The following is a 26,663-nucleotide window of genomic DNA, read 5'->3' as shown; positions in this document are numbered from 1 at the left end:
TTAGTAAAGGCACTGGGGCTTGCCCATGGTGCTCTTAATGTACAAAGCCTGGATGTTCCGCCAAATTTTTCTTAAGCAATGACACCAGGAAGTTGACAACTAAGTGGATGCTGTACACAAGCTCATATGTCATCTTCACGTGGCCAACAGCCACTGCCAGACACAGCACCTCCTTCATCTGGAGCTTGATCATGGACTTCATCAACTTTGACCACCATGTTCTCATTGTGGGTCAGCAAGGAAAGGAACTTGCCAGCCTTATTCAGGCCTGGGCCCAGTATTCGTGGGATCTGCTCGATCAGAGACTCTGAAGCCAAAGAGGCATCGTACTTCTTGGCCAGCTTCTTGACCAGTTTCTTATACTTGTTGAGTTTCTTCAGTGCCTCGATGTCCATGCGGGGGATATCCACAGCCTTGGCCTCATCACAATACTGTTGGTCCCGCAGAACACATACAGAGAACTTGGGGCAGGGAGTGGACTTAAGCCTGACAGTGCCTGAGAAGCGTTCCTCTTACTGAGAGTCACAGTTCTTCAGGCTGATTTGAAGGGCCACTGGCTCCAAAACCTTCCGGCGCTTGCACTGGTTCCGGTACAGGACTTCCAGCACCGCCTCGTAGAGGGTGTCGTGGGAGACTTTGCTGCTCATGGTGCCTTGTGCCACGATAACCGGAAAAGAGCAACACTCAATATTTAAATGTTGAATGAGTGAATGACTCAAGACAAACTATTTCTTTATACTATTGTTTTTTCCTGGGACAATTTAAGTTGCTTTTCTTTATATATTTTTATGAAATAATTTTTATTTGTATGAAGAGAGATGAAGTAAAGGAAAGTTGCAATTGGCTTACAAAACATCTCAGGAAAATAGCTGGGTTAAACTCCATAAAAACATTAAAAAATTTTATTTGAAATACCTGTACATGTTTTGTGGGTTTTGTTTGTTTTGTTTTTCTCGGCCACGCTGAGCGGCATGCGGGAATCTTAGTTCCCCCACCAGGGATGGAACCAGTGCCCGTTTCATTGGGAGCACAGATGTACATGTAGACCTAAACAAAAGTTAGAAATATATTACAAAAACTCTAGTTTACCCTTGTCTAGTTTCTCTATTAACATTTTACTTCATTAGCTTAATTATTCTCTCTCCCTCTTTCATCTCTGAACCATTTGACAGTAAATTGCAGACATGATGCATTTTTACCCTGAAATACTTGAATATTTTCAAGAACAAGGATATTCTCTTACATAACTACATTGCAACTTGCTGAAACAAGAAAATTAACAGATACAATGTGATGATCTAATCCAGATGTTATTAATTTCTCACCAATGGCCTCAATAAAAACTTCACAGTAGAAAAAAATATTCTGGCCTAGGTTCGATCCAGGATTACATACACATTGCATTTAGCTGTAATGTCTCTTTAGTCATTTATTCTGGAAAAGTTCCTCAGTCTGTCTTTGTATTTCATGACCTTAATATTTTTGAAGAATATAGACCAGGTATTCCGTAGAATATTTCTCAGTTTGGGTTTGTCTGTTATTTCCTCATGATTAGGTTGAGGTTCTGCACTTTTGGCAGGATTACCACAGAAGCGATGCTGTGTCCTTAGTGCTTCAGATCAAGAGGCCCGTGATACCAGTTTGTCCTTACTGATGATATTAACTTGGTTAAGGTGCTGTCCACCAAGTTTTTCCATTGTAAAGTTATTTTTTTTCCCTTCTGTAATTAATAAGAATTTTGTGGGTACAACTTTGAGACTATGTAGATATACTTGTCTTCAAGAATTTTTTACCCATTATAGTATCCATTGATGATTCTTACCTGAATTATTACAATGTTTTGTTAAATGCTATTTTTTTAACTTTATTATTCCTTCTACATTTACTTGTTTGCATTCTATTATAGAGAAGAGTTTTTCTTTTTAAATTTTTATTTACTTGTTGATTGACTGATTGACTGATTTTTGGCCACCCCATGCTGCATGCGGGATCTCAGTTCCCCAACCTGGGATCGAAGCCATGGCCCCTGCAGTGGAAGAACGGAGTCCTAACCACTGGACTGCCAGGAAATTCCAGGGAAGTTTTTCATTTTTCCTCATTCATTCATTCATTATCAGTTTGAATCCATGTGTTCCTATTTTATTCAATGGATTTTAATCAATTACCATCGTTCCTTCCCCTTCCCCCTCCCACTTCAATGACATGTTCAACTGTCCCAGATTTTGCCAGCTGGAGCCTCTTCAAGCTGACTCCTGGGTCTTTTGACATGTCCCCATCATTCTTTGGGTACTTTTTCACTTTCTGGCATTCTAGAGCTAGAGCAGAGAAAATTCAGTTTTCTCTGCTCTAGCTCTAGAATCAGCTAGTTTTTCAGGGAGCTCTGGTTCCTTTTAGTGGAAATGGTATTTAGAAACCAACATAGGTATGCTCATTGCTACAGGGTTTTTATTGCTTCCAGACCCTCACAGCAGTCAGCTAGGAAATATATGCTCGTGTACACACACAAACACACACACATACACATATGTCTATAAATGTATTATAACTATCTATACCCAGTTAGCTAGCTAACTTTATAAAATCATGTGTTCATACTGATACCTGTAATTCTAGTCCAACAACACAGAATTTAGTATCACGTTCCTCCTTTTCCATATTGAAACTGCCTTCTCTGACACTGAGAAATTTGGCTCCCATTATGCTCAACCTATTATTTGCTCAGTTGAACTCAGTAAAAGTAATGTTAGAAATGCTAAGTCATACCACTGGGTAAAACAAACCAATGACCTAGAATTCAGTATTTATAATTCGATTTGCCTTTAGTTTAAGCATGTATAGTCAACATACTGTGTTCAAAAGTGTGTATTAGTTCTAATTTTTTTTTTTTTTTTGATGTACGCGGGCCTCTCACTGCTGTGCCCTCTCCCGTTGCGTAGCACAGGCTCCGGACATGCAGGCTCAGCGGCCATGGCTCACAGGCCCAGCCGCTCCGTGGCACGTGGGATCCTCCCGGACCGGGGCACGAACCCGCGTCCCCTGCATCGGCAGGCAGACTCCCAACCACTGCACCACCAGGGAAGCCCTATTAGTTCTAATTTTTATCTTCAGAGTGGTTATGTTATTCATTTGCTATTATTTGACATATGTTCATTTGTATTTATATTCCATTTCAGATTTTTTTTTCTTTTTTCTTTTTTTTTGCAGTACGCGGGCCTCTCACTGCTGTGGCCTCTCCCGTTGCGGAGCACAGGCTCTGGACGCGCAGGCTCAGCGGCCATGGCTCACGGGCCCAGCCGTTCCGCGGCATACGGGATCTTCCCAAACTGGGGCACGAACCCGTGTACCCTGCATCGGCAGGCGGACTGGCAACCACTGCGCCACCAGGGAAGCCCCCATTTCAGATTTTTTCATCATTTTTTATTATGTGTGTTTGTGTATATAAAACACTAAGATGGCTCAAAAGTCAAAACTCAACAAAAAAGGTATACTCAGAAAAGTATCAAGATTTTTTAGCAAATATTTTTTCTTTATTGAGCCTTCCTTCTCCTATATTTACAACTGTGAGCCTGGACCCTTTGGTTCATTCTCCCTGTAGTCTGTGCCTGCCTGCCTTCCACTCCCGAAGCACACACACAGACATACATATACACATACTGATGGAAAAGATATTGAAAAACTACAAGATGATCTTTAGGATGAGGTATGTTTCTTCCACCTTTGGACATGATTCTATATAGAAACAATATACTTAATTTTGTTCAGTGTATTATAACCATATATGTAAGTGATCTAAAAATATTTTTTCTTGTGAAAACACCATAATGGACTACATGGTCCAATCTCACTGTATAAAAGCAGAGTTTCCTTTATTAAGACAAAGCAACCTGGATTTGTTTTTACTTAAATACAAGACCAAAACAACACATGAATCATTTCCTCTATAAGAGAGTGACTCCAGACTGGGAGCTCATTATCCAAACCCTGTGTCAGGTCCACTCTGCCAGCCCCACTTCCTCAGGACATGTATCTTTCATCACCTCTGGCTCCTCTGGAACAGTAACCAGCTGCCTCTAATTGCCTCACAGACCAGGTGTGGTGGTGGTAGTGGTGGTGAGAGTGGGCTGGGACATTATTTAAAAAGCAAGAATCCGTCGTGCCAAGGTTAACTAAGATTTTCACCATTGTATTTTGAAGTCCTTGACTATGTTTTAAACACTATCAGGAATCTAGCTATGTTATTAAAACAATTTAGCTATATAAAATGTTGATTTCTTTTCCTCTCAGCCTCTATTCCAAAGGTCTATACCCATAACAATTTGATGTTTTGGAAGAACAGTTCTGTTCGTTTTTGTAATTTTATATAACCTAGCTTTTGTGCAGCATGCGGGATCTTAGTTCCCCGACCAGGGATGGAACCCGTGCCCCTGCAGTGGGAGCGCAGAGCCTTAACCACTGGACTGCCTGGGAAGTCCCACCACGTAAGTATTTACTGAGTGCCTACAATGTGCCAAGCAACCCCAAGTACTGTGGATTGGGGACATCAGTGGTCGAAACAGATAAAAATCCTTACCTTTATGGAGCTTATGTTCTAGCAGGTGTAGACAGACAATAAAAAATAAACAGCTAATTATCTAATTTGTAACAAGATGTTAAGAGCTACGGGAAAAAAACAGATCAGATTAGGGCAGCATGGGGTGCTGTTGCAGCAGAGGCAGTTAAATGAGGTGGTGGTGAGATCCGAGCAGGCTTTAACTTGCAAAAGCTGTTCATTATGCAGACATCTGGGGGAGGAGCACTGCAGGAAGAAGGAACAGTGTCTGTGATGTAAGGCTGAAGTGTACTTGGCTTGCTTCAGTAAAAGCAAAATGTATGGTACGGGGTGGGAGGGTGGGTGGCGGCAGAGACATAGAACCATGTGAGGGCAAAGGACTTTGGCTTTTATTCTGAGTGAAATGGGAGCCCCTGGAGGGACTGGGGTAAAGAAGCAACATAATTTGATTTGTGTTTTAACAGACTCCCTGGCTGCCTATTTAACACTGGAAGGGTGGAGGGAGGACTGGAAGACTTGAGACTAATTAGAAAGCTACTGAAATAATGTAGCAAGAGATGATGATGGTTTAGGCCAGAATGGTAGATAGCGGTGGAACTGGTGAAAGAGAATCTGATTCTAGGTATATTTTGAAGGTGAGCTAATATAAATTCCTGATGTACTGGCTGTGTAGTCTCAGAAAAAGAGGAGTCAAAGATGAAAGATTTTGGCCTAAGCAACTTGAAAAGCAGAGCTGCAATTAACTGAGATGGAGAAAATTATGGATAGAGTAGGTTTTATGGGGAAAGATCAGTTGTTCAGCCTGACTGGAGTACATTCAGGAAAGGATGGGAAGAGAGGAATTGGAAACAGATATAGAAAACTCAACTATTGCTCCAGAAGGGAAGGGAATATGGCAGCTGGCAGGGGAAGTGAAGTGAAGAGGTCTATTTAGGTTGGGAAAAATTATAACAGATGTGTTTGCTGATAGGCATATTCAGTTAAGAGGGAAAACTGATATCGTACAAGAAAAGGATAATGGCTGGAGCAGCATCCTTGAGAAGGTGCATGGGGGTAGGATATGGCACACAAGTAGAGACCAGATTTAAGCAAGAACATGGATGGGCAGGAAGATAGACTACATGGAACCTGTGCTGGTAGATGGGTAGATTCGGTTGTGGGAGGCTGTGGAAGTTCCCTGCCAATTTAATTTTTTGAGTAAAGTAGGGAAGAAGGTCATCAGCTGGGTGGAGGATGAAGGAGAAGGTGTTGGAGGTTTGAGGAGAAAGGAGGTGTGAAATGGTAATCTAGTAATGAATTTAAAATGAGACCAATCAGTATAGTTGTTCATTTTGTTCAGCTGCATGGCTGTAGGCATGGAGAAGACAGAGTTGAGTCAACCAGGTTTTGGTTTTGCCAAACAAGTAAGACAAAGCTAGAGAGTGAACTGAACGCAAAGGAGTGACTGTAATGACTGAACTGTAAGGGAGGGTTAAGGGAGGAAGAGAGGACATCAAGAGCTGAGTGACAAATTACTTAACCTCTCTAAACCTGCTTACTTATATGAAAATGTTAAGAGTGCTGTTGTGAGGCTTACGTGGGATAATGTGTTTATAGAATGCTTAACATAGGACCAAGCACTGAGTAAATATGCAATCAGTTTCTCAGGTGAGGTTTCCCATCAGGATCACCTGGGGAATTTTTGAAAATACTCATGCCCACAGCCCAACCCCCACAAATAGAATTTCTGAGGGTGAGGCCGCAGCATGGCTTGGTTTAACTACTCCCCAGGTGATTCTAATGTATAGTCAGGGTGGCAAACTTCCCTGTTAACTAAATGATCTCTATTAATAATACTAACAATCACTTACTGAATGTCTCCTATGGGCCAGGCAATATACTATAGTATTATCTCATTTAAGGGCCACAACTTTTCAAGGAGGAGTTCGTGCCTGAAGTGACAAACAGTAAGTGACAGAGCCAGGGATTTCTAGCCAGTTGTCTATGACTAAGTCCCTTCCACTATAAGCTTGCTACTCCAAGAATGGTTTGAGGAGCATCAACACCACCAGAGACCTTGTTAACAACAAATGCCTCATCACTGACCTTGCTAAATCAGAATCTGCATTTGAGTAAGATCTTCAGGTGATTTCTATGTATATTAAAGTTTGAGAAGCTCTGAAATAGGCCACACTGGCTCTCTCCGCCACAATTTCCATTCTGGTGTAAGGTGGAGGCAAACAAGTCATATCGATGGACCAAGGGCAACAGCTGATGCCAACTGCTTGTAAGTATCAATAAATAGTTCTTCAAGGCCTGAAAAAGGTAATAAATGTCTAAAAAGGATTATCTCTGGAAATATTTTACTTATGAAATAATGCTGAATAATATTATTCTTGAAATATTTACACAGGTTTTGGTGGGATTGGAGGTGGAAAGGAACATCAGTACCTTAAGGAGTAACTTTTTTCTGAATCAACCAAAATTTCTGACAACCAAAATCATTGTGAACTGAACATATATAATCCTAGCTCAAATAACAGCTAAGTCTTTCGAATTCATTTAAAGATGTATTTATTTACAAGATACAAGTGTTTAATATTTAATAGGAATTAAAGTGCTTAATTTTACAATGTTTCCAATTCTCTGCCTTTATGAGCAAATATACATATGTTACACAATATATACACTATCTGCAAGTATTTTACATTCATATAGCTAGAAGAGAAAAATTACTTTCTCACATTTGACTTAATTCTAAAATTTTGCTAATATACATTTCAAATTGATCAGTCAACAATTCAAAAACCCAGATAACACTTATTCAAGAATATCAGTCAATTGTCACTCATAAAATGAAATGCTAGTTTGGTACAACAAACAAGAACCTCCAAAGTTTTATATACAGACATGATTGCTAACGAAGGGAGACACCCCTCCCCAAGCGATACATTTCAACATCCATATAATGTGTAATATATAATGTAATTCTGTTATCATAATGGTCCCCATAGACTATTATGTCTCTTCCCAAACCCATATATATATATATATATATATATATATATATATATATATATATCTCACTCTATGTATTTGGTATTTACTTATTCAAATATGCTACAATATTTCTTGATTTAATTTCTCACTAAATCTACCTAATCACACTAATTCAATCTATAATGAATTTTAGGAAGGGGTAAACATCATGTAACTCTCAGTGACCCCCAATGAGTTAAAAACTATCTTGTAGAAGCCATGTGCTATTTCATCTCAAAAGACAGAAAAGACACTATTTTTCTGCCAAATGTTCAGTCCATAAAGTAGAATACAGACCATGATTGACTTTAGAGGGATTTTTTATGTCAGTAAACAGTGCAGAAAATAGTCCAATAGAATTAATTCTTTTTTTTAGGTCTAAAGAAAAAGTAATGACAAGATACTAGTGGTATAATTTAGAGGGCAAGGTGAAAGGCCCAGGTGTAATGGATCCCATCAGTGTGCAATTACATAGATTTACATCTTGTAGTTTATATCCCTCTGCAGTTTGTTTTTCATTTATCTTAGCATATATTGCTCTGATTTGGAGTCCAAGGGACTCTTTCTGTCCACCTCTCTGTCTGTTCTTGCTTGTTTCAGTTCCTAATCTTATTCCTCTCTACCACATCAGTAAAGAAAGCAAAGTTACTCTTTCATGACAACATGATTACAGGGCATACATAAGAATGAATTACACTAAAAATCCATGTATATAATTTATGTTAAAATATTTAAGTTAAAAAGAATACTTTCTATAAAAATTTCATTCCTATGGATAAACAGAATTGGAAATCAACATTGCTTTTACATATATACATGTATGCATAAATTCAGAGAAAGGGTTTTTAAAGTATATCTAGTGGTCTTTTATATATCATACTCCTATTTTCTAAATCTGGAGACTCTATAGTAGATAGTAATATGAAAATAAAAAGCAATTTGATTTTACTAAAATTGGATGAGAATGAAAAAGTAACATGATCCACTACAGATGTCCAGTATAGTCCTAAGAATAAGAACAGGTTAGCCACAGATTTTATATTAATATATTCTTGAAGAATACAAAAGTTAAGAATGAAGACATTACGACATTCTTGCCTTTTGAATTAATTTTAGCTTATAAATACCATGTGATTAATCTTAGACCCGCTAACAGGAACATTATGTGATGTAGAAAGATTTAATGTATTTTCTACTGTGCATTATAGCAAGGATACCTGGAAAAGAAAAAAAAAAAGAAAAAAAGACCTTTGTTCCCTATAAGTTTATTTGCTCCTGTTGGTGTCTTTTCCTCAGGATATATCCAGCTCAGGAAAATCATTATTACATATGCTCAGAATAAGAACTTAAGGCTTTGAGTATAACCAGAAATGAGATCTAAAATTTAAAGGGGAATTTAGATCTGTTTCCTGTTTCCACAAAGAAGACAATAAAAAGTGTGGTAATTTAAAAAAACTGTTGTTGTTGTTTTAATTTGGGTAGCTTACCCAGTGAATATAAGTACACCAAGCTATATTAAACTTCATGGAAAATGAAATGTGTAGTGCAGATGTGCTTTAACTGTTTTTAACCACCCATACATACCCTTTGCAAAAAAAAAAAAAAAAGGCTTTAAAAAACTTTAAAGTAAAATAAAAAGGATTTTGATGGTTACTTGAATCCAAGGAATAATGTTGTCCCTTCCCTACCCCACCCCCGCCACACATACGTTCTTTTCCCTATACTGAGCAATTTGAATCACAGTATCACTCCTAGGAGTTAATTTTCTATACCCTTGTGGCTAGGAACATTCACATTAAAAGTTCAGTGTAAAACCTACCCTGTAGAGTTTTATTGCTTGCATACATGATGGCATTATAGATGCCATTATTACAAAAGTGGCTGGTGGCATTTTTCATTATTGGGTCCCACTTAAAACCTGGAGATAAGTCTGCACTACATTTCATTGGTAGACTTTCAATAAAGCAAAATTTATGTTGAGAAAACTGGAATGTTTTATAAAAAATAGCAGTTTTATCAAAGAAGTATTTTGTTAAGTTTAGAGAAAGGGCACTTTAAAAAAAAGATGATTTAGAGAAAATAAAGAGTAAGACCAGAATGGAATGTTGGTTTTAATAGTAAAACAACCAATTATTTTTCTAGGTTCAATTTGTCATGACTGCTCAGGTGTCTCAGAAAGCAAAAGACAGATTATTCTTGTAACCAGACAATCACATTTTGAGGTCTTTTGGTTGAGTGTTTCTAAATGGCTAAGAGTATTCCTTTGCCTTTCTCCAAGTAAAAGCATTCGTGATTCTTTAATAAGAAACAGGTAAGGCTGCTTCATTGCTTCTCTTTGTGCTTGGCAAAAGAACATGTGGAATGTGAAGATGGTGACTGGACAAGCAGAAATTCTCTTCTAATACTAATATTTCTATTTTTTAAAACAAATTAAAGATAATGTTAAGAGCATGATAATAAATATTCTCTTTACATGAGTATTCTTTAAATAATCTAAATTAAATAACATTTGATATTTATTGAGCCAAAGCTTGAATGTGTTCATGTTACTTCCATTCCAGCAGAACTTATTTGTAGGGAAAGTGTAATCTTCTTGTTGTTCAAAATAGTTTTCAAAAATAATCTGGCTCGTAAATCTTCTAATTGGCTCTTACATTTCCATTTTTCTATCCACATTTACAGAAGTCACCTTCTCCTGTTAATCATTCTACATTTTTATTGCTTCTCTTTTCTTGAGATTAAGAAAACCAAAGCATCACCTAGAGCCGTAGTTCAACCTCAATAACCACCCCTGAACACAAATACACACACGGTTGGCAACTAGAAAAGAGAATCAATGTAAAAAATTAAAATTTGTCCTTAATTTAATAGGGCCTAAGAAGCTACCTTTATCTTTTTTTGGCTCTAAGTATTTGGTTTAATGTTGATGGATCATGGCTGGTGTTCCTTTTACAGAGGAAGGCAACCTAATCATGCCCACTATAATTAGTTTATCTGCTCCTTAGGGGTGTGGGGGGAAGAAAAGAGATACTTCAAATATTTCTTAAAAAAAAAAACAGGGCCTGAATAGATGTGTGGCAATCTCAAATTCTGAGTGAAGCTAATCTACATTTAAGGTGTAATCCTCAAAGGCCGAGGATAGTGGGGCCATTCTTGTTGATTTCTAGCAGACAGATGCATTAAAAAGTGACAATATTTGGAAAATGACAGAGTAAATGAGAAAAAAAAAAAAAGAGACAGAGAGAGATCTAATTTTGAGGAAAGGATTAACTTAAATAGCCAACTTAATGTGAGATTTTAATCACAATTAAATATAATAAAAAGCAGCCTTTGTGACAAGGAATCACATTTTGTCTATTAAAATTCCCCAGAGGATAAAAGGGAAAAGAATGCTCAAAGTGTCATCAATCATCTTGTACCCCCCAGAAAAACCTGCCATTAAAATATTGCTTTTTTATATTGTATTTTTCCCCACTCTTCTTTAATGAGGTGGTTTAAAGAGTTGAGGATAAACTTTCTTAATTACCTATCCATCCCCCTCAATCATAGGTTATCCCATGTGAATTTTGTTTCATATCTGACAAACGAATAGGCCCACACAGTTATCTTAAGTGTTAACTATATATAGTCCTCATTTAACCACAATTAACAGTCTTATGGGAAAGAAAAACATAACAATAAATGTAGTTTCCATATGTCCCAGTTCTGTGTAAGGTCAGGTATCTTGTACATGCTGATATTAACTGCTGCAACAATTAGAGGATTGTAGAAGGTAAAATAACCTGTATGACTTGACCATCCCAGTGACCAAAATGCACTTATCTCAGAATAATCAAGACTGAAGCATTAATTAAAGCCTCATCTTATATTTAAGTAGGTATTATTAGCACCTTCAAAGAGAGGCACTGTTTTAAATAGGCACAGAACAAAGAAAAATAGTGCTTTAAAAATACTGTTGGAATTCACTAATATATCCCATGCCACATAAATTACAGCTTTTTATTATAAAAATATCAAGACCCTTAGATGTCAATCAGTTAAACATAAATCATCAAAAACATTTCTTAAGTTTAGAACACTGGTCAATTTCAAGATAAAACATGCTGTGTATTTAAAAAATAAATTAGAGACAAATATGAACCTAAAGTTGAAGAGAAAAGCATGTATAATGTGTGTGTATATATATATATATATATATTTGTATTTAATACTATATATACATAATTGCTATATACTTAAGATATTTTATTCTTAGAAGTATTTCTACAAAAACAAGTATCTTAATAAGTTGAAAGTTTGAATACCAACAATTTGTTCTTTTTCTTGTTTTAAAAGAATGTACATCATTTATGCAGCTTGAGCTTTATAAACTAAATTAAATAAGTTAATAGCCTAAACTGTCCCTGTATTTTTTATTTTTAACGTGGATCTATTTTGGCAACATGGAGGTATATCTTTCAAACTGTTATAAATCCTACATGTGTAAGTGAAGACATTAAAGGATTTCTTAAATGAAAGTGGCCTTTTCTAACCTGAAGTGATAGAATTGATACCAGTTTTTTCCAAGACAAAAGTACATATTCAAGGAATAGCTCATTAAAAAATGCTCCATTTTTCACATTATTTCAAACTTTATGGGTAGAATGGCTCTACACGTTAATTTCAGTAAGAGTACATAAACATAGGAAAATAGTCTCCCCAAAGATGCATTTATGAGCCTGTATTTTTCAACATAAAGTGCTAAGAGATGAATAAGGAGAGCTGAGAATGTTTTGAGCTGTAAATCTTGAGACCCCCCATCCATACTGCAGTAGGCCCTGGAACTCAGCATTCTGATTTTCTCTTAGGTTCAGGATGATCGTCCAAAGTGGCTGGATGCTTACTAGGGCCATCTGGCGTCTCACCTGTGACAGCTAAAAGGATGATTTTCAGCCACTTCTGTTTTAGTTCTTCACTGTCTGCAGCAAAGCTGTGCACAGACTTGGACTGGGTCAGTTTGAAACTGTGTGGCAGGTCTGCACTCCTCAGCATATCATCCACAATGTAGCCCAGGAGTGGAATGGTGGCCTGGGCTCTGACATCCTAATGAAAAAGCATGGTACATAAAGAAAAAACATGGTGAGATGTGATCCGGCGCCCACTAAACCCCCTTTCTTACAACCATTCCACAGACTCGCACTGTGAACTCTCCATGGAGAGAGATGGGGATCCAGTGCTTTTAGCACAGTGCTTGTGTATGAGGCCACCCGTAACGTCACCTGAGTGAATTGATGAATGAGTGCTGACACCTAAATCAGCTAGAGTTCATTGACCCCACACCTCTTTCCCTGTGAGGGAGCCCATTCAGTTCTTCATTCAGTGTAAAAGGGAAGAATAGTCATCTTATTGTACAAAACCAGCAAATGTTAATGATGATTTCATTATCAAATGCAGTTCTATTTGGTGTTTCATTCATTCATGCATCAATTTACTTATGGACAGGAAAAGAATGTAGGAAAAACAATGAAACAGAATAAAAAACCAAACAACCCAATCAAAAAATGGGCAGAAGACCTAAACAGACATTTCTTCAAGAAGACATACAGATGGCCAAAAGGCACATGAAAAGATGCTCAACATTGCTAATTATTAAAGAAATGCAAATCAAAATTACAATGATGTATCACCTCACACTGGTCAGAATGGCCATCATCAAAAAGTCTACAAATAATAAATGCTGGAAAGGGTATGGAGAAATAGGAACCCACCTACACTGTTGGTAGGAATGTAAATTGGTGCAGCCACTATGGAAAACAGTATGGAGAACAGCTCTAAAAATAGAGCTACCATATGATCCAGCAATCTCACTCCTGGGCATGTATCCAGAGAAAACCACAATTCAAAAAGACACATGCACCTCAATGTTCACTGCAGCACTATTTACAGTAGCCAAGACATGGAAGCAACCTAAATGTCCATCAACAGATGAATGGATAAAGAAGATGTGGTATATATACATACAATTGAATATTACTCAGTTATAAAAAAGAACGAAATAATGCCATTTGCAGCAACATGGATGGACCTAGAGATTATCATACTAAGTGAAGTAAGCCATATAAAGACATATATCATAAAATAAATAAATTTTTAAAAAGACATATATCATACGATATCGCTTATGATATATATGGAATCTAAAAGAAAAAAAAAAAAGACACAGATGTACTTATTTCCAAAACAGAAAGAGACTCACAGACACAGAAAACAAACTTTGGTTACCAAAGGGGAAAAGGGGGTGGGAGGAGGGATAAATTAGGAGGCTGGGATTAACATATATACACTACTATGTATAAAATAGATAACCAACAAGGATCTGTATAACACAGGGAACTATACTCGATATTATGTAATAACCTATAAGGGAAAAGAATCTAAAAAAGAAATATATATATATATATATATATATATATCTGAATAGCTGTGCTGTATACCTGAAACTTACCCAATATTGTAAATCAACTATATTTCAATTAAAAATACACACACACACACACGCATATCTCAGCATTTTTAGTCTATTTCTAAAATAAAGTTTTACTAGCACTTAATGTAGATATAGGCTAAAACACAACAGGTACATGAAAATTTTTATATGTTTCCAGGTGAGTGCACAATTGATTTAAGTGTTGTTTGTTTTTTAAGCACAACACAATCCATAGTGCCTGGTGCATGTCTGCTGTTCCCATATATTTATCTCAGATCCATTCAAATAAGGTCTCAAAAAATTGTTATTGGATAATGTTAATCCAAGGTTGATTTAAATTCACCTTCTCACATTCCTTTCTTTTTCAAGTATCCCTCCGTGTAGGAAAAAAAAAAAGGCTTACTAATATTTCCCATCATTAAAAATGCTCCTTCTTCTTGCCTCTCCCTCTGATTCAACCTCTTTTCCCTATGCCCTTTCCTAATTCAACTCACATTTTCTCAAACCCACTAAATAGGAATGAGAGAAGGGGGCAAATGATTCACAGGCTGAAGAAATTATTGGCTATAGAAGGAATCAGTCTAAATAAACTTGAATTTTAGTTACTTATTATTTTTCAATTATAATGAAAAATAGTGAAACTGTGTGAATTCTCTTGTTCTATAGAGAAGTAATGGAAGGATTTTAAGTTCAGTGTCTACTGGCCTCCCTCCGTCCCTTCAGAAAGATGAAGTTTAGATACCTGGGGGGCACCATACATGTACAGCACAAGAGGGTCTTGTTTGGGGATCACACACCAAGCTTTCTGCCAAGGTTTTGACTTTTCCATATATTGAAGAAAACTGCACACCACACTGTTTCCAGATACTTCTGCAGATTCGATCTAGAAAATACGATGGAAAGTAACAGTGAGAGAGAGTGAATGAACACAAAATGAACCAGATAGAGAGGTAATTCAACTTAAGGTAACATTCATAAATTACAATGTGTTTATATAAAATGTCTCCTGGGATTGTCTAGAGAAGGTTCATCTGCAATTATTATTTAAACATTCATCTAGATCCATGATGAATTAAGTCAATTTTAACTGTATTACCAGACCTGTAATTTAAATAAAATTAAACATTTATTGACTGCTTACTATGAAGGCACTTTTCTTAGCTCACTACTTATATCATTTAATCCTCACACCAACACCAAAAAGTTATTACTTGCATTATTATGAGGTTTAGAGATGAAATAGCTTTCCTAAGATTTAGGAATTGGTGTGCTTGTATTTGAGTCTGGACCCAGAGTCTGAACTCTTAGCCACAATGCTATACCAATGTCACTATGTAAGAATGCAACAGCAAAAAGGCAAATACTTACCAGGAACCTTTGACCTATACCTGAGATAATTTTAAAGTTTTTTAAATTGCAATAACTCTTTGTGGAGCCATGTACGGTTTTCTGCTTTGTCTCCAAATACGTAAATCACTGGCTAAAAAGGGAACAAAACCCTTTGACTAAATGATGGTTTCTATTACACATATCATGGAAAGCAACTGGTTTGCTTCTATTTTCTATCTCTCAAATCCAGTGTCATCCACTGAACAGTGCTGGTTTGCAAACTGCTTTGCTACCAGTTCGAGATAAGCACAGAAAGCAAGAGTAAGCATTTAGAAACTTTTATAGCAATCTGACTTGTGATGATACCCAAGCACATAATTGTGTATTTTACAAAAATACTGAGCTGTGATGGTTTAGAAAGTAAAACTGGCCCTTCATCACAGATAGTTTGAGAAGCATTGACTGGCAAACAATGGACTGCTAGCCCACCACCTGTTTTTATGTGGCCTGTGAGCTAAGCAGAGTTTTTACAGATGACCATTTAAAATCAATCTGATGATCTAGAATACGAAAACTTTGGACTCCAACTAAGTGAAATGTTATCTCCCCTCTCCCAAAGGAATTCCATACTTCTTATTACCATATTACAAAAATTATACTAAATTATTACTTTTAATTTTGTCAATAAAAATTTGAGAAAATTTGTTTTCTCTCTTGTTTTAGAAGTAATATTCTCAGTTTTGCCTTTCAGCCTGCAAAGACTAAAATAGTTTCTCTCTGCCCTTTTACAGAAAAAATTTGTTGATCCTTGGTCTAGAGGACATAACAAACTAGTTGTCATGAGAAAGTTTCAAATATATATGTATATATGTGTGCATATGCACACATCCACACTTATCTTCTACTTATGGACTTCACACTATAAGTACATTTGATTAAATGTGTTAACCTAATAAGTAATTGATTAATTTTCCTCTAAGTACAGGTTTTTCTAGAAAACTACCTAGAGATTTTTATTTCATAGATACAGCCTGAAATGCACCCCTTAAAACAAGTTATTTGACTCATTATTCTATGCCAGTCTCATCCATTGCTGCTGTTCAGTCTTTCGAGACTGTGTTTCTGGAAGCTACTGAAGCATGTCTTTCCACCCTCCCTGCCAGAGAAAGTCCACTCTGGTCTGCCATACAAGCAACATCTATATCCTAGAAGAATGCAGAGTTATAGTTTGTGGGCCTGTACTTTAACCTCAAGTGGACATTGAAGTTTATGATCCTTCTTCAGTTAACAGAAATGACTTTTTGTATGTTTATACAGTGTAGGGTTCAATAAACACTCATTGATTCTTAAATAAATTGTAGAAATTCTTAATAAACCAAGTATGTCTATGATTTTAGATACATAAGAGTTTTTTTTTTGATACATAAGAGTTTTGATCATGAGTCTATTCTTCACATAATTCCAGGCTATCTTGAACTTTCTGTCAAAAAGCCGTTATTATGTAGTTTATTACTTATGTTGTTAATATCTTTGGGTGTAAAACTTATTTCAGACACTAGTCGCATTACAGTTCCTAGGTTTGGGAGGTCTGAATTTATCTAAAACATGAATCAAACTTACTTGTGAGACACTTCAGTAATATTTCAATGTAGTTCTCAGATTACTGTCACTGGCCATTAAATGATTCTTTTAATGCAATAAGCTGGAAGAGTTTTTCAGGTAATAAGACTTTAATCTAAATTTTAATAATATCATACAGTATTTTCAAAGCCAATATGATGAAACTGAGAGAAACGCTTTCCTCTTAAAAAAATATATATAGTAGTAAGTTGGGCATTAGAAGAGATGTCAATTAATACTCTAATATTTGACCACAGCTACCTTCACAAAATCAATACACAATCAGCCCTCCATATCTGTGGATGTAGAACCTAAGGATATGGAGAGCTGGCTGTATCACGCCACTGTATATAAGAGACTTGAGCATCCGCGGATTTGGTATCTGTAGGGGTCCTGGAACCAATCCCCTGCAGATGCCAAGGAAGGACTGGATTTACTCTCAAATGCACATTGGTTAACATAGCACTGTCCCTCATCTTTCTGTACAACTGAGCATGACTGCAAGAGTCAGCAATAGAACAAAAATATAAATCTTGCTCATCATAGTCCAAATTATTAAATACTAAGAGAAATAACAAAATATATTATTTGTATTCTTCAGAGTTAAAAAAATTCTGTTTCTAGTATAAAAATCTGAAAGATATCCAATATTTAATATTTCATACCTCTAAAATTCCTTTTCTTTTCTTTTCTTCACTGTCTGTGAATCCACTTATTATCTGATAACAGTCTTTACAAACTTTGCTCAATTTACCACCATCATACTCAAGTTGAGCTTTATAATCAGAACACTTCCAACAAACCACCTTAAATTAAGAAAAAATAAAGAAGAGTGAATAATCATATTTTAAAAATAACAAGATTTAAGCAATAATCAGTTATAGGTAATAATAAATGAGAAAAAGTTAAATGTAAAAGGCAAATTTTTATCAGACTAACAATATCCCCATGAACATTTGGAGTATTTGTCATGTATTATAATGCTGTTTGTGATGGGCTCTGCTTGCTCATCCTTCTCTTCCTGGCCCTAAAGGTAGGAGCTCTTCAAAGGCTTGGTCCAGACCATTACACTTCATACCTCTGGACATTTTATATCTTCCCCAAATGAATTCATGGTCTACCTTGCTCCCAGCTTTCTCCTTATCACACCTCGTCCCTCCCAACCTGTTCCCCTCTCAGAGTACTCTCTATCGCTGGAAATAGCACAGCCTCCTAACCAGTTATGGCAAGTCAGAAACCTAGGAGTCATCCCGATACCTCTCTCTACCTCACCCCATAGATTCACCATGTTATAAAGTCCTGCTGATTTTATCTCCTAGATATTTTTTCAATCTGTCCATTTTTCTACATCTTCCTTGCAATTACCTGAGTCCAAGCTATCAATGTCCTGGTTTGGACCATTATAGCCTCACGACTGGTCCTTGTAGCATTCCTACTGGAGTCCAGGCCACTACTCTAAGATCCCCTCCAAGCTATTTTCCAAATGGCATCAGATGCTTCCTTAAAAATGCTAATCTGATATATTTCTCTTCTATTTAAATTTCTTTAAAGTCTTCCCTTTGCTCTTGGATATTGAACAAATTCTTAACCATGGCCTATAAAGTCCTGCATGATTTACCTCTCTTACTCTATCTTCAGTGACACTGGCTTCTTACAGCTCCTAGAGTGCTCTGCTCCCTCCCTCTCTCATCTCTGCTTCAGTGAGTTAACTCTTGCTCATCCTTCAGATACTGACTCAAATTTCACTTCCTCAAGGAAGACTCCTCCAACTTCCAGAATACAGCCCATCTCTTTTCACTGTGCTATTAAAGTTTCATGTGCTTTTATTTTTTTTTAGAAGATGTTGGGGGTAGGAGTTTATTAATTTTTATTTATTTATTTTTGCTGTGTTGGGTCTTCGTTTCTGTGCGAGGGCTTTCTCTAGTTGTGGCAAGCAGGGGCCACTCTTCATCGCGGTGCGTGGGCCTCTAACTATTGCGGCCTCTCTTGTTGCAGAGCACAGGCTCCAGACGCGCAGGCTCAGTAATTGTGGCTCATGGGCCTAGTTGCTCCGCGGCATGTGGGATCCTCCCAGACCAGGGCTCGAACCCGTGTCCCCCGCATTAGCAGGCAGATTCTCAACCACTGCGCCACCAGGGAAGCCCTCCATGTGCTTTTTGCATGCACTGATCACAATTTGTAATCATATACTTGTGTGATTTTTCGATTAATGTTTGTCACCCTAACTAGGCTGTAAGCTCTATGAGAAATTGTCCTTGTGTATTTTGCTATTTATAGTAACTGTTTAAAAAATAACCTTGCAGTTTAAAAAATTATCTTCTTGGGGACTTCCCTGGTGGTCCAGTGGTTAAGAATCTGCCTTCCAATGCAGGGGACGTGGGTTCAATCTCTGGTGGGGGAACTACGATCCCACGTGCTGTGGGGTAACTAAGCCTGCGTGCTGCTATTACTGAGCCCGTGCACTCTAGAACCCCTGTGCTACAACTAGAGAGCCTGTGCACCACAACTACTGAAACTGCATGCTCTGGAGCCCACATGCCACAACTAGAGAGAAGCCTGTGTCCTGCAATGAAACATCACACATGCCACAACAAAGATCCCGCATGGTGCAACTAAGACCTGACGCAGCCAAATAAATAAATAAATAAAATTATCTTCTTGCTTCTAGAAGAATATTTTCCCTCATTTATAGTGGACAAACTATATTTAAGAAATATAAATATTAGTAAAACTTTCGGTTTAGATTCACATCATGTAAAATTCATAATAAAAAATTGTTCATTGTTTTCTCATACTTTCAATGAAATTACACTAGGATTTAAAATTAGACATGTCTGTATCTGCAAATTCATATCAACTAATATTTATTTTCAAAGTATGTCACAGTACATTCATATTTTTGTTTGTTTACTGAAAGCAAGTATGTCAATATCTGAAATCATTTCAAGCAAACTCAATGAGAGATTTAAAAAAGTCTTGCACTGGGGGGGGAAAAAAAAGATGTTTGCTATCAATTTGATTTTGATTATAAAACTGTCTCACTGAGTCAAAACTTAGGTAAAAAGGAAGAATAAATCTGCAATGTAATTGAGAATAATCTGAATGTACTATCAATAAAAACTGTTGCACGAAAGCATACTAATAATACATTCAGTCATGAAACTACAATGCCTACCCTTCTCCATGCTTATGTGTTGCTTTTTAGTAGAAAGTATTAATCTTCAACTTGGTTTACAAGGCCCTCCAAAACCTGCTGCTACTTCTCTCCAACTTCAGGTCATGCTTTATTCCTTCTCACTCTTTCCATATGAAACAATTCAATCCCTGAAAACCTGTCAACTGCCTTAGCTGGCTTGAGTTGCTGAATCTTGTTAGAAATATTTCATTCCATTAAATGGACTAGTGTGTCCTTTTAAATTTATAACCATAAACCTCTAATAGGCATCTTTGTTTCTTTGGTAGGCTCACTTTTTCCTGCCCAGAGACAACTATTACATACTTAGCTCTCTTTCTCAAATCTCCCCCCTCCCTCTTACTTCCCCCTTCACTTTCAGATGATGACTCTTCCTCATACTTCAATGAATATGTAGATATTATCAGACCTAAATTCCCTCATTTCCCACCACCAAATCAAAAACACACCCACATTTCCACTCATCTTTCCCTTTATCCTTTTCGTTATAATGGAGGGAAGTTTCCCTCTCCCCATCAAAAGTCTGAACTTCTACTTAAGCTATAGGTTCCATCTCATATTTTCTCAAAGTCATTGACTCCTTTGGTTATTATTTATCTTTCTATTTCTTAGATTGCTCATTATGCTCCAGCTACATGACCTTTTGGCAGTCTCAAGAATAGATCAGGGCTTCCCTGGTGGCGCAGTGGTGCAGAATCTGCCTGCCAATGCAGGGGATATGGGTTTGAGCCCTAGTGCCGCAAGATCCCACATGCCGCACAACAACTAAGCCCGTGTGCCACAACTACTGAGCCTGTGCTCTAGAGCCCGTGGGCCACAACTACTGAGCCCACGTGCCACAACTACTGAAGCCCGCATGCCTAGAGCCCATGCGCTGCAACAAGAGAAGCCACTGCAGAGAGAAGCCCATGCACCACAACGAAGAGTAGCCCCCACTCACTGCAAATAAATAGAAAGCCTGTGTTCAGCAACGAAGACCCAATGCAGCCAAAAATAAATAAATAAAGTTATTTTTAAAAATAAAAAAATTGGGCTTCCCAGGTGGCGCAGTGGTTGAGAGTCCACCTGCTGATGCAGGGGACATGGGTTCATGCCCAGGTCCAGGAAGATCCCATATGCCGTGGAGTGGCTGGGCTCAGGAGCCATGGCCGCTGAGCCTGCGCATCCAGAGCCTGTGCTCCGCAACGGGAGAGGCCACAACAGTGAGAGGCCCGCGTACCGCAAAAAGAAAGAAAGAAAGAAAGAGAGAGAGAGAGAGAGAGAAAGAAAGAAAGAAAAAAAGAAAGAAAAATTTAAAAATTAAAAAGAATAGATGAAGCTCTATCCTACCTCAGGGCTTTTGACATACAACTCTCACTGCCTGAATGCTCTTCCTGCCTTCTTTCCTTTTTGTTTTTTTTTTGCGGTACGCGGGCCTCTCACTGTTGTGGCCCCTCCCGTCACGGAGCACAGGCTCCGGACGCACAGGCTCAGCGGCCATGGCTCACGGGCCCAACCGATCCGCGGCATGCGGGATCCTCCCGGACCGGGGCACGATCCCGTGTCCCCTGCATCGGCAGGCGGACTCCCAACCACTGCGCCACCAGGGAAGCCCCTGCCTTCTTTCTTATGGTTAGCTCTTTCTCACCTTTTAGGCATCAGCTTAAATATCAAACGCCTCAGATAGGTCTTCAGTTTTCTAACTGAAATTGGTTCCAAATCTTCTTCCATTACCGTTATTCCCCATTTTAACTTCTTGATTTCTTATTGCATTTATAGTCATTTGAAATGCTTGTCTGTTAATTTGGTCTGTTTTCTCCATTAGAATGTGAGCTCTGTGAAGCTGGCTACCATTTTGCTTACCAGTTTTTCTCCAGGACCCAGCACAGTGCTTTGCATAAAGTTATCACCAACAAAAGTTTATCAACTAAGTGATTTATTGAATGATTTCTTTGTTTTTTTCCAAGTTAATGATTTTACAACACTTATATAGTGACTAACAACCTTAATGACCAAGAAAGCTCACATACATGTCCACATGCTCGACAATGATGCCTTCTCCTCGTCAGGGCATTAAAAGGCTCCTTGCATTTCATACACATTGTAACTTCATTATCTCGGATCCATCTTGGGGCTCTTTTTCCTAGCTCAGCAGTCTAAAAAGGAAAGAGATTCAATTTTAATGGCAAAAACTGTCATTTCCATCCATCCATCCATCCGTTCATTCATTTATTTATTTTAAAAAGAATTTTAACAACATTGCTCATACCATGTTCTGAAACTCAAGATCCAGAAAAAGAGAGAGAAAAAAAAAAGTTCAAAGACATTTAACAGCATGAAAAGGCACTCTATTTTATTCATCTAAGAAGAAATGAGATCCTGTCCAAATAGCCAGTTTTGGCAATGCAAAGGGAAAAGACTGGGTAACAAAATAACTAGATAGATCTTCTGCAACTGCAAAGAGAAAAGAACTTAAAGAATTTAATTCAACTTACAGAAACCTCTGAGTGAATGTCATTATCCTTGGCAATTGCATTTCTGAAGGTTTCATACCTCTGATGGAAAGCATCAATAGTCTCTTGAAGTGCCTAAAATATACATGAAATTCAAGGCAGATATTAAAGTATCACATGCAAATTAATAAAAACACTTTTTTAAACAAATATCTTGGATGGAAATCACCTTAAAAATTAAATGACCTTATTCTGATGACTACAATATGTGCATAATACAACAATATGTGCACATCTGGGTACACATACAGAGGTTACCACAAAACAAAAATGAAAATAGAAATCAGGTTTACCTTGATCCATTCTTCTTTGTCTTGCTCAGAACTAAAACAAACAACAACGAAAAATTAAAGTGAATAAAGAGAACCTTAATGAGTTATACCTGGTGCATACAACTGTATTTATATTAGTCCAACTTTCTGAAAAATTCAGGGATGTCCAAGAAGGAGTTATAATAAAAATTAAACAGAATCTCTGGCAATTGAACAAATGAATTCATAAACATAGTTTTATACCATCCACTTACTTTGGTACACATAACTTTTGATGGAGAGAGTTAAGTTTGGCTTCTATTAGTTTAACCACCATCATCTAGTTGTATATATCAGGTATCTGTAGATCTAGCATTATACTTGATATAGGCCTAGTCTTCCAATTCACCTTTATGAAAACACATGAGGCTTTGAAAGGCTGCTAGTCACAACCCATCTTAGAAAAGATTGCAATTATCCTTGAGACTATAAATTATCTGTGTAAAGCCTTAGGGAGCTATGTAACATTTCCTTTGGTAAACAATTTAATTCTATTTTGCTAGGCTTCAGGCAATACCATACCTAATTCATTATAGATAAAACACAACGAAGATTTAAATGCCTGTAGGAAGGAGGTTTCACAGATTAATGAACCCCAGTATTTAATAATTTTCTGTTGGGAAAAAATGTCCCTTTTAGTAGACTTTGTACTCAGTAAGATCTCCAAACTGAGGGATTGTGAAGAGTGGGCTCTATTTGTTTGCATGTATTTGGTAGACATGGGCTAAGTCTGAGTCCCTGTCCCAGCCTGAATGTCACATGCCACAGTCCCACAGGTATCACATATGTATAAGTCTGTGATCATACCATCCATGTGACACCATCCATCTTTCTCACAAAAACTGAGTATCATGATGTGCCAGGAATACTGCTGGAATCCGTGCATGTCAAATGTAAGATTCTGCTTATATTTCACCTGGGGATCCTGAACCAAGAACCTTGGTGGGGGCAGGGGATTTAATCTTGCCCCTCAAAAAAGGTTTCTCCCTAATGCTATGCCCCACCCCCACAAAATCAGCTCTATTGCTCTGGAAGCATAGTTATTTGCTAGCTGCTTTTAGCCTTTTAAATGCAAAGTAACTTGACAAGTCTTTAATGCCTTTTGTTTTACTTTCTCAATCATGGCAGATTTTTAAATTTACTCCTTTGTTTAATTTACTCATCACTATATTTTTATATCCATTTAGCAATAGAAAACCATTGAATAAAAACTACATAAAATAATTTTGTTTCAAAAGTTTATATTCTTTTGAATATGGAAGGGGAGGCAGAGTGTGAGAGGTCAGTCTTCAGGCTGATTTATTTAATAAGAAAAGTAGAACATTTTTTTCTGTGTTGGCTTCAGAAGTGATTTCTCTTTAAATATCACCAAATATATACGCAATTTGGGGTTCCACGTAATCCTTCAGACTTTCTGAGAATTTCAGTGTTTGTTCTTCTTGAGAGAGAGACTTCTTGAGAGAGTCATTATAGACCAGAAGATAAGTAATCACACTTCATTCAGATCTTCAATTCATCATATAATCATAAATACAACTAAAGCAATGAGATTAGGGGAATAAGAAATTTAAGGAAAAATGAATGTTTTCAGTACTAACTGGAATGTATCCAATAGTGCATATTGGAACTCTACAAAATGATAACTGCCTGTACTTAAGAAAAATTTTCATGAATCAGCCCCATCCTGAAGCGAAAACAGCCCAACCTGCTAATGGAGGGGGGCTGGAGTCCGTCTCAACTCAGGTAACCCAAGAATCCTTGATAATCTCTCTTCTGCTGTTCAGACACATCTCTTGGGTTTGCAGATTTGGAACTATGCTGATATTCAGAGCCAGCAGAACCTTCATTCATCTGTAATGAAGACTTCTATGATGATCAGAACAATTGATGAGTCTTCTCTGTGGCCAGGGCCAATCATTCAGGGAGTCAACCACTGAGTGAGGACTTAGGTCAGGGGCTTCCAAGTACAGTAACATAAATTGTTCTCTTGGGTTTGATGGCTGGGGTCCAAATCCCACCATGATAAAGTAGGAAAACCATAACATCCAAGCCAAGTCCTCCACCATTTGAACTCATGCTTGAAATGCTGCCTCCTAACCCTCAGGGTAGCCTCCTGGCAGCTCCCTAAGTAATGCAGGTTCATTATATATTTTCTGTGGGAAATCAAAGAACTGGCTAGGTATTTCTTCAAACTTTCCTAACCTGCCACATGTTCCATATCTATAATCACCAATTCCCTGCCTCCCTGGGTACAGATTCCTATTAAAATAATGTATTCTCTTTTGAAAATGTGAAGTTTAAGCTCGTACATAGTTACTAAACACAAATATCCAGGATGAGTTCACCTAAGCAGCCAGAACCACATGCTATTGGTGCAAAGGAATAGAAAGGAAGAGAAGGGCTCTCTGATTCTCCATGGATTCTAGGGTATGAAAACCATCAGAGATGGGATTAGTAGTTAACCTCTGATCTGTGAACTTCTGGTGTATCTCAATTTTCACCATGCTAGGTTTTTTTTTTTTATAGGATAAATGGATGACAGTTTCCTAAAGCAGATATTTTAAAACCTGACAGCACTCTGTCTTCTAGAGGTTCACGCATGAGGTAGCTGTGATCTACTACAGTGGTTCTCATGTTTTGTTTCATTTTTTTTCCTTCCAAACAGGGTTATGCTAGGGGGATGGATGCTAGGCCTCCAGCTCTTTCTCTCCCACTCAATAAACATAAAAGAAGAGCCACCCCTTCCAGAAGTCCTGGTTGCTAGAGGCTACTAGAGCCCCAAATGGCCCCCTTCATGTATCCTCAACTGTGGCAGGAGAATCATCTTTTCCAAAATGCCTCCCAAATGATTGATTTCCAAAATCATTCTCTCCATCAAAGTGCCATTAAGTCCTATAAATGCAGAGTCTCTGAAGGACAGATAGTTAAAGCTTCAACATTTATCATGAAATAATAAACATCAATCAACATTTGTGGACCAAAAGGAAGGATGGCAGAAAAAAGGTTAGAGAACTTTTTCCTAGAAGACTCAAAACTTTGGCTTGAATGCAACAATTCGGTCACTTTAATTTACTGAATGCTTACTGTCTGAAAAACCACTGTCCTAGGCACTACAGAGGAACCAAAAGGGAAGACATAATTCTTGACTTTCAAGAGCTTACCTCTTTCCATTTATGTCCAACCAGACATGGGATAGATCCTCAGAATTATTTTGTCCTACGATTTATTCTGATTCTTTTGTAAAGTTGTGAGATAGGAATGGTTCTCTTACCTGGCTTGCAGTTCCAGTGTTCTCTCTTTCCCAGATACCTGGAAAGTGTGTGGATATTCCTCATTGTGAGTCTCTACAATTTTCATTCCATCAATGCCAACCCTGGTTCGAACTGTGAATTTAGAGCCCACCAAGCTGAATCTTGGCACGCAGTACAGCAACATGTTGTTGAACTGCAAGAAGGCAGAACACATGTCAAAAAAAAGGAAAACAAAGAAGACAGAGGAAAGTGACCAATATTGAAAGTAGCCCTAGACATAAATTCCAGGGAATACCATACTTTCTATGTGAGAAAAATTACTTAAATACCAGAGAGCTTTTATGCTTATATCAAAATTGTCATATTTTAAAATTTGTAACATATATTCCCCCCGTGTTGGTTCATAAATATTTTATTAATATTTAAGTAAACCA

At 37.4% G+C, this 26,663-nt stretch overlaps 1 protein-coding gene and 1 pseudogene across 7 annotated transcripts in view; both read right to left on the bottom strand.

Moving 5' to 3' along the window:
- On the bottom strand, nt 1-1,028 carry LOC111176896 (large ribosomal subunit protein uL1-like; annotated as a pseudogene). The gene is made up of 2 exons (XR_016394894.1): nt 916-1,028; nt 1-652 (listed from the first exon to the last, which is right to left on the bottom strand). The product of XR_016394894.1 is annotated as a large ribosomal subunit protein uL1-like (transcript).
- Nucleotides 938-26,663, bottom strand: part of FGD4 (FYVE, RhoGEF and PH domain containing 4) — a 207,335-nt gene continuing 181,609 nt past the window's right edge. For 3 of the 6 annotated variants that reach the window (XM_089920478.1, XM_022577924.3, XM_022577922.2), the window contains 8 exons: nt 26,250-26,422; nt 22,961-22,991; nt 22,650-22,742; nt 22,185-22,310; nt 17,648-17,788; nt 14,776-14,916; nt 12,472-12,649; nt 9,757-9,980 (listed from right to left, as the gene is read on the bottom strand). In XM_089920478.1, coding sequence (XP_089776604.1) covers nt 9,865-9,980; nt 12,472-12,649; nt 14,776-14,916; nt 17,648-17,788; nt 22,185-22,310; nt 22,650-22,742; nt 22,961-22,991; nt 26,250-26,422 — 999 coding nt within the window. In that variant the 3' untranslated portion in view covers nt 9,757-9,864. Of the gene's footprint in view, nt 1,048-6,666; nt 6,845-9,756; nt 12,650-14,775; nt 14,917-17,647; nt 17,789-22,184; nt 22,311-22,649; nt 22,743-22,960; nt 22,992-26,249; nt 26,423-26,663 lie in introns of those variants that run through there. The other 3 variants (XM_022577921.3, XM_022577920.3, XM_089920476.1) reach the window with 3 other exon arrangements.

This window comes from Delphinapterus leucas, chromosome 11 (genome assembly GCF_059928025.1).
Source record: "Delphinapterus leucas isolate spDelLeu-1000000601 "Yukka" chromosome 11, BTC_Dleu_Yukka2, whole genome shotgun sequence".
Classification (NCBI taxonomy): domain Eukaryota; kingdom Metazoa; phylum Chordata; class Mammalia; order Artiodactyla; family Monodontidae; genus Delphinapterus; species Delphinapterus leucas.
This window is presented reverse-complemented; position numbering and strand designations above follow the sequence as displayed.